The sequence below is a fragment of the Panthera leo genome, chromosome D4, assembly GCF_018350215.1.
Source record: "Panthera leo isolate Ple1 chromosome D4, P.leo_Ple1_pat1.1, whole genome shotgun sequence".
NCBI classification, from domain to species: Eukaryota; Metazoa; Chordata; class Mammalia; order Carnivora; family Felidae; genus Panthera; species Panthera leo.
In genome coordinates this window covers 23123533-23131722 of record NC_056691.1, presented here as the reverse complement: position 1 = coordinate 23131722, position 8190 = coordinate 23123533, and the positions used below count along the sequence as shown (strand labels likewise).

The 8190-nt window shown below is 49.5% G+C and overlaps 1 protein-coding gene across 3 annotated transcripts; it reads right to left on the bottom strand.

Annotated features, from left to right (window-relative positions):
- Window positions 1-1073: 1073 nt before the first annotated feature.
- LOC122205511 (spermatogenesis-associated protein 31D4-like) lies at window positions 1074-7482 on the bottom strand. 3 transcript variants are annotated; one of them, XM_042913927.1, is made up of 5 exons: window positions 7469-7482; window positions 7110-7264; window positions 6255-6300; window positions 5643-5703; window positions 1074-5359 (listed from the first exon to the last, which is right to left on the bottom strand). In XM_042913927.1, exons 2-5 carry the CDS (start codon window positions 7245-7247, stop codon window positions 1114-1116), a joined length of 4491 nt encoding a protein of 1496 aa, XP_042769861.1. In that variant the 5' UTR covers window positions 7248-7264; window positions 7469-7482; the 3' UTR covers window positions 1074-1113. The 3 variants fall into 3 exon arrangements, with proteins under 3 accessions (XP_042769861.1, XP_042769860.1, XP_042769862.1); XM_042913926.1 differs by lacking the exon at window positions 7469-7482 and having other exon boundaries at window positions 7110-7337; XM_042913928.1 differs by lacking the exon at window positions 7469-7482 and having other exon boundaries at window positions 5935-6300; window positions 7110-7140.
- Between the last annotated feature and the right edge of the window lie 708 nt (window positions 7483-8190).

Sequence of the window (8190 nt, the reverse complement as noted above, 5' to 3'; positions counted from 1 at the left end):
TTATTGGCTGATCTATCCACATAGATGTTACAACCTCCAGTACTTTCTCTTCATGTTGCCTGCCCTGGACCCCATCTCACCTATTGTCTCTCTCGGGACCTCCACAGAATCAGACTCTGCATTCGTTGTGGGACCTTAATGTTCAGATACTGTAGGGTCAATGGCATGACCCTTGACAAGAAGGATACCACATTTGTATCTTCTTGTTCAAAGAGGGCATCAATGGTTTTTTAACACTGAACATTCACTAGTACACTCACTCCATTTTTGAGTTCCAGCCTCATGTGGCATCGCCTTCCCTCCAGAATCCTATTGTAAGCATGGGAGAGTCCTATTGTAAGGGTGGGTAGGTGTGCTGTCTTGGCCAAAAAAAAAAAAACCAAAACACAAAAAACAGCATTCCATGGAAAAGCCCCCAATTATCTATATGCTGGTGCACCGTGTAGAACTCACCTCTGGTTCATAACTTGCAGGTCTTCTGGAGGAGATCTACCTTGGCTCCACTAAGGCCATGAATATCAAAGGTGGTACCTCCATCGTAATGGGAGAACTGTCCACACTAAAGGCAAGGTCTTGTATATTGCCATCAAGTGTGGCACTTGAGGTCCCCGTCTCCAAAAGGGGGTGCCAAGCTTGACAGCTTCCAGTAGGAAACCCCCATGTCAAGTTTAACATGACCCCACACGACAGATGCTTAAGCAGCATGTATGCTGTTCCTCGACCCTACCCCAACCAGCCCAAACACTCCCATTCAGAGTTCACCCACCTGTGGGATCCTCTGGTAACTGGAAGCCACTGTAACACTAGCAGGCAAGAAGGAAACAGTGGCTTAATCATTATGTTCTGAAAACTATACCTGTCTTTGATCCTCCTCAGATAGAGAAGACTTACTCTAAAAGGTATAAAGCGTTCAAAGAGGGTAAAGGAGAGAGCTGCTAAGAGGCAGGAGAACAGAGCCCATCTCCTCAAGTTTCATCAGAGAGGAAATGGGCTTGGACTACATGGTCCCCCAAGAGATCCCCCTCAACAGGGGGACTGGTCACCTTGAACCAACACAGTACACAGAACAGACATCACTGTTAGAGGAATGTTTATTGGGGAGAATCAAAGGGATTATTTTGTGGGATTCGGGCTGCGAAATTTCCCCCTCTCGAAATTCTGGACAAGGGTTTTCTGTCTAAATGATAGACACAGATCTCCAAATACCGTGCCTTTAGCACTGGTGAGAGTGGCTGGAGGCCCCTGGCCAGCTTGATGCCTGCAGGTGCAGTGTGGGTGGGGCACAGGCTCCCTGTGGGGCACAGACAGGCGATGGTTCTGACACAGCAGCTGGCCCTTAAGTGCCACAGCTTCCTGGGGGTGTCTGCCCTTGTCCCTGATCTGTCTAATACTTGGACAATGGCTGTGGCCCACAAAGACAGCTTGTTGGTGACAGGACTTGGTATTTCTCTCTTTACAGGAGGGAGCCCTGTAGCTGAGAGGAGGCCCCTGGGCAGGCTGTGCCTGGGCCTGCACTTGTGCTTCCTTCCGAGTTTTCCCAAACTTGGCTGAGGACAGAAGGGGCTGTTGAGGACAGGCGCTATCTGTAGCATGCCGGTGCCCCATCTTCTCTTCTAAGAACTTCCCAACATCTTTCCTGAGTTTCTGAGCTTCGGTCCTCCCAGTAAAGGCAGCTCTACCTTGAACCATGCCTCTGCTTTGCACACATGGCAGGATGCCCTTTTCCTGGGAGTTTTCTTGTCTTTTGCACTTTCTGCCAGGATTAAGCCATTGTAAAATAGCCTTCACTTTTTTTCTAAAAAGGCTTTCACGGGGAGGCTGACCTTTCTGTGATAGGGTGCGGGAGGATTGGCTCCCAGGCTTCTCTGCCAGTGCCACGTCCCGGGGAGGGCAACTCTTCCTTATAGGCTGGGATGTCCCCAACCCTGCATCCCCTCCACCAAACTCTTGTGCTTTGGAACACGGAGGGCTCACTGTCTCTGTAGCTGGTGGGAGATTCTTGTGCTGGTGCTTCCTTAAGACATGCTTAGAGACCCAAGTATCCTGCTGCTGTTCCGTGCTAATTCCTGTGTCCTGCACATGGACGTGAAGCACCTGGGAAGCTCCCATGTCCCCACTGGAGTCCTCCTGGTCATGAGTCAGGGAGGCCTTGGAAGTCGAGGGGGGCAGGTCGTTGTCTTTGCTCTGGGCCCACCTCTGCTGTCTTTGCTCCAATTGAAGCTTCAATTCCTTATACAGCCGTTCTGTTAAATTAGGATCCTGGGGAATTGATGTGTTTGCTGGGTGGCTTTTAATGGTCACAGTATGTTTGTCCTCATTTGCATTCACATTTATCATTTGGGGGCTTCCTGGCTGGCTGGTTGTCAAGATATCTCTAGGTTTTGATTGACGCCCATCTGGCTTCTCAACCCTGAATGACTCCCTGGACACTTTGGGCACAGAAACAGGTTCTGGATTCACCACCATCTTGCCCTGTTGCATCTTGACTCTATCGCTGGGATTTACGGTCTTATCCTTTGGCTCATGCCTGGTGCCAGCTTGCCTTGAGGGCCATCTGTTGGCTGATACAGTCTGTGTCTGGCTTGCTTTGCCTATGCTGCTCTGTCTGATAGGTTGAAGAATCTGTCTGCCATCCTTCATTTCCTGAACTTCCTCTGCAAGCCCATGGTTGATAGGACGCGGTGATTTTGCTGGGATTCCCTGTCCTTCCTTGCCCACAGTTGAGGTGGCAGGGAGAGAATGATCCAGGATGGGGGCTGAATTTGCTGTTCCCACTTTGTCTCCATGGAGAGATTTAGAGCTTCCTCTAAGGGACTTGAAGTCCCCAGATTTTGAGTTGGACCCAGAAATCAGGTTGGTTGAGCAGGCCAGGTTCGAATGGGATAAGGACTGGGATGGGGCCTCTTTCAATTTAAAGATAGCTATGGATTCAAGGTCCTTAGGGGGAAGGCCCTCTACCATTCTGTGATGGCATTGTTTAATATGGGACTCCGGCATCTGCTGTGCATTGGATTCAATGAAGGAAAGCTCCCGGGAGGTATTCAGGCAATATTCCCCACCCACTGATGGTGGCAGAACTCTCTGTTGTATTTCAGTGTGGGATTTCTCAGGATGAAGCAATGTCTGATTCATAGTATGCCATGAACTATGCACGGTCCCGGGGAGCTGACCCTCATTGATTTCCTCCAACTTTTTGCTCAGATGTGTTCTGAGGACATTTTCAAGTTGCCTTTGGCCTAGTCTCTCCACAGATGCCCTTGATGTATTCTCGGGTGGACTCATAAGTTCTTCCTCAGCATCATACCCCATATCCTTATCTGAAGAGCTCTCTGGGTCACTCAACAGATGATCTTTTGGCCCATTCTCTGGGTTGTTTCCCAGATCCTTCCCAAAGGGGTCCTCTAGCTGAAGCATTTCTGAGTCCCCCTCATGGAAGCTTTCAGGTTGGCTCAACCCAACATTTAGAGTGTTGCTACTCTGACTCTTAGAGGTCTGTTGGAGTCTACGATAGTGCCCCACCTCAGGTATGTTTGAAAAATTCTTCGGAGGCCTCATCAGTGATAGAGACTCATGGATCCTGCGGGGAAGGCCCCACCGGTGCTGGATGAGCCTCTTTCGGAGGTGATGCTCTAGTTTCTTACGAAGCTCATCACTGAGAGGAAACTGTCCAGGAAGGATAGAGACTGCACCATGGGCCTGGAAGGCCCGGCGGTTAGACAAGTTAGGAGCCGAAGGACAAAAGGCCTCATGGGATCTTTGAACCACAGCGGGTAAACCCCACAAACTTGCCTGTTGCTTCTGCAAAACATTCCATTCTAGGTCTTGAATTTCAGAGGGGATGAGAGACTCCAACTCATTCTGGGGTCTATGAAAACACACTCCACAGCTCTTAATCTGGGGTAGAGGACTAGATGGCAGGATTGGGAGTGGGGACTGAAGGTAGGTCTCAGGCTGGACTTGAGGGGGAGGTAGGGGCTGGGGTTGAGGCTGGGGTTGAGGCTGGGGTTGAGGCTGGATCTCAGGCAGGGCCTGAGGAAGTGGAGGGGGAAGTCCTGGGGATTCCTGGTCTGTGGAGGTAGAGATTCTATTGAAAATAAAGGTTGAGGAACAATCCTCTGAGACATGGGCAACAGGGGGCAAAGACTCAGTATCCAGAGTTGGGAGACCCCAGAAGAGCTGCAAAGGTGTTGGCTGTAAATGGACCTCTACCAAGGTTGTAGGATAGGGGGGCTGCTGATGCACATGTAGCTCCTTTGATTTGTCTTTGCTGTTCCAGAAAGGAAGGGAGGCTGCCAAGTCAGGCTGGGCAGCAACTGACTCTGACATTTTTCCCAAAGAATTTAGTGTGTAGTCTGGCCTGAGTTGTTTTGGAAAAGAACCCTTCTTTCCCTTCCATATCAAGAAATCACTCCTCTTTTGGACTTGTTTCTCCAGAAGTGCCAGGACTTCAGGGCTGAGGAAAGACAGGCTGCCAGGCTCTACAACGTAGGGCACAGGGTCTCCCCTGGAAGAACCCTCAGAACGGAGGGCAAGAATCTCTTGGCTGAAATCACATTGAGCCAAGGTAGAAGGGAAGAAGTCTTTGGCATGAGTTTTGCACCAAGAGAAGTCTGAGACACACAAGCTTGCATGGTCAGTGCCTGTGGTTGTTGGGATATGAGTGGACAATCCAACAGGGCCATCTGGAGATGAGTTCTCTGGAACAGGCTTCAAGGTGATGGAAACTGATTTAGATTGAGCCACAGTTAAAGTGCTGTCTGGTGGTGGTGAAACAGACAGGGTTGGTGGTGCATGATGACAAGCACAGGTCTCAGTGGGATTCTTTGTCTGGGACAACTCCGATAAGGAGTTGACATCTTGGGAAACGGGGGAGTCAAGAGAGAAGATGGTATTTAGAGACAATTTGGCCTCTGGTTGAACAACAGGGTCCACTGTCTGAGCATCACATGGTGGGAGAGGGGAAACGGCAAGGGGTTGGGGTGGGAAATGGTCCTCAGGGAAATCAGATTCCAAGGGAGGACAAGGCTGTGGTGGCCAAGAGTGATCCGGTGGTGAGAGTGGAACATAGTCAGCCAAGGGGGTCATTGGGTTAGGTGGGAAGGTGGAGGCAAGTGGCAGGGAAGGCTCAGGCAGAGAAGCTGATATTAGGTCTCCTGGAGGGTCTGCTGAGAAGGCAGGGGATGAAGTGAACAATGAGTCAGTCACAGGAGCTGTGGACCCCAAGGAAGTAGCATCTTCGAGGGCCTCTGGGTACAGCATCCGATTGATCTCAGCAGTTGTGTTATTACACACCTCACAGAAGGGGTCTGGACATAACAGTTGACGAAAGTGGATTGTATCACGTTGCCGGCCTAGGGGGCTGCAGGAGACAGGAGGTACAAAGCTGCAGCCAGGGCCAGAACAAGGGAAGGAGCCCATGCTGACCTGCCAAGGGAGGGGCCACCTGAAGCCTGCTGCTCCTTCACAATGCCCCACATTTATGACTTCATAATATACTCAGTAACCTTCACCCCAGGGTCCTCATTCACGTACCCGTTCCTATGGCTACCCCCCTCCCATGACTGGCAGGTTGCACTGAATTCATACAATTGCATAAATCATGCTCTAGGAGGGATCAGGATAGAAGGGGAAAGAGTAGTCACCTCCTTATATTACACATCAGCGTCCTTATCTCTTCCTCTTCTCTCTGAAGGCATTTCCAACCTGGGAAACCAGGAGAGTGGGTTATATGTAGTGAAGGTGGAAACACAGGTATTATACAGGAGTCCCTTTGTGACACACCCTTGCGATATTAGATTCTGGATGCCCCAATAATCGGTAGATGAGGTCAAATGGTCAATGATGTGACACATGGTATAGCATTAAAGTATTTCATTTACATTACATCATGTGATGCTCAAACCACCTCTGTGAAGCACAGAAGTCAGTGCTTACCTCAGGGAGGAATCCTGAGTATCCGTGACGTCACAGGTCTTGCACAAAATCAGGAGACAGAAGTTCTGACTCCTGACATCTCACACGGCCACCACTGGGCAACAACCATTGATTGCCCAGGTCCACCATGGCTCCACACTCAGGGCTGGGCAGAGCAAGGAATCTAAGGGCCTCCAGTTCTGAGTGTTCTGAGGCCTCCATTTTCAGGGGGGCACTGTGTCTAGTAGCTGACATCCTCAGAAATCATGGAACTGGAACCTCATGGAAAGGACAGGAAGGGTCACCCTTGGAGAGCTCATGTGGAACAAGCAGAACCTTACCTTTCAGTGTACCGCCTTTCCTCCTCCTCTTGGCTCTGCCCTGACGCTAGAATGAAAATGAAAGAATGAGGACCCTGGGACTCATCTCTCACTCTGCTCTCAGAAATGGAGACATTCTTGGGGTGCCTGGGTGGCTCAGACAGTTAAGTGTTTGACACTTGATTTCGGCTCAGGTCATGATCTCTGGTCACTGGTCTCCAGTGAATTCAAGGTCCCCATCTGTGCTGTCAGAGCAGAGACCGCTTGGTATTCTCTCTCTCCCTCTCTCTGCTCCTCCTGGGGCCACCCTGTGTGTGTGTGTGTGTGTGTGTCTGTGTGTGTGTGTGTATGCGCACGTGCGCATGTGTATACTTTCTAACATAAGGAAAAAAAACAGAAACGGAGGACTAACAGTCACATCAGTGCTCCATCAGGTAGGACCCTGTATCCTGGGACAGAGCTTGGACCCTAGTCTCTGCTCAGTGTGTCTCAGAGGCTTAGCACTCTTCTCCTGATCAGCCCAACATGAAGGCTCGGTCGAGTAAAATCTTACATGAGAAGGTGACCCATGATCAAGTGCTGGGGAACCTTGTTCTCTTACACACATCCCATACTCTCTAAACCCAAACTAAGACTACAGAATCCTTATGTTTGGGATTTTGTCCAAGACCCGCCACCACAGCCAGATAAGTACTAAACCTTAGTACTTTCTTAACCCTTAGCCCTGCCAGATCTCTCTTCTTAGAGGAGTGAATGTCTCTTCTTTTAGACTTCCCATTTTAGTTGTGTCTAATCCTACCAAACTCATTTTAAAATTTGGGACTAGAAGTAGAAACAATACGAATGTCTGTTCAGGACTCCCCCAGGATTCCTTACCTTTTGGATGGGTTTGGTGTTCCCAGTTGGAAATGGAATCCCCATCAGGTAGCACAGGAACAGAAGAAGCAACCCCAACCCATACAAGAAGGTGAAGTTGGGGTCAGTCTCAAAGCATGTTGAGCCAAAGCACAACATGGTTCAGTAGCACTATTCTGAAATGAGAGAATCACAAAGCTGCCTATAGGTAACTGAACAGCAAGGCTGCCTATAGGTAACTGAGCTGCGAGTGTGCCGATGCCTGACTATATAACTCTCCAGGCTTACATCACAGAGCACTGAAAAGTCACAAAAGGTTTCTGAGGGTTGAGGGAGGGGACAATTGGAGAGGGTGTGCCCCAAACCCCTCCCCCACCTACCAGCCCAGAAGGTCCCTCCACCTCTCCTCCTGCAGGTCCCTCTGCCCTACCCTGCCATCCTGTTTTCCTACCTCATCTTTTCATCATATTGACGAGGGAGCATGAGGCTGGCTGAGGGGCCAAGCACAAGCTAGCACACAATCCCCTACCTGCCAACTGTGGGCAATGTGTGATATTCCTTAGATAACTCCAGGCTACTCAAAACCAAGAAAGGACAAAAAACAAATGGCTGAACTGATAAAGAGTCTCCACCAGTTCACCAGAAAAAGGCAATCCTGTCAACAGCCTAATGTCCAGGAACCCCCTACTGTCTTAATGTTAATGCTTTGCCTGAGGGAAAAACAACCTTATCCTGACTATAGCCAGGCCTCCAATTATCTGAGTCTTTAGACTATGAAAATCCCTTTAGGAACTCTCTCTTGACTTTGTCTCCCCCTACTCCATAAAAGTATCCCCCAACACTTATAGTCCAGCTCTTTCTGCCCATGGGTCCTGTCCCTGTGCTTTAATAAAACCACCTTTTTGTACCAAAGACATCTTCAAGAATTCTTTCTTGGCCATCGGCTCCAGACCGTCCCCCCACCGTCACCTCAAAACTTCATCATTTGGTCCCCAGCATGGCACGTTGAGTCTTTTCATTGGGACTCTCAGACGGTGCAAATTCAGTGAGTATACTCTCTTTTCTTCCTTTACTCTTATTTCAGGGGCTTTCCAAGAAATAT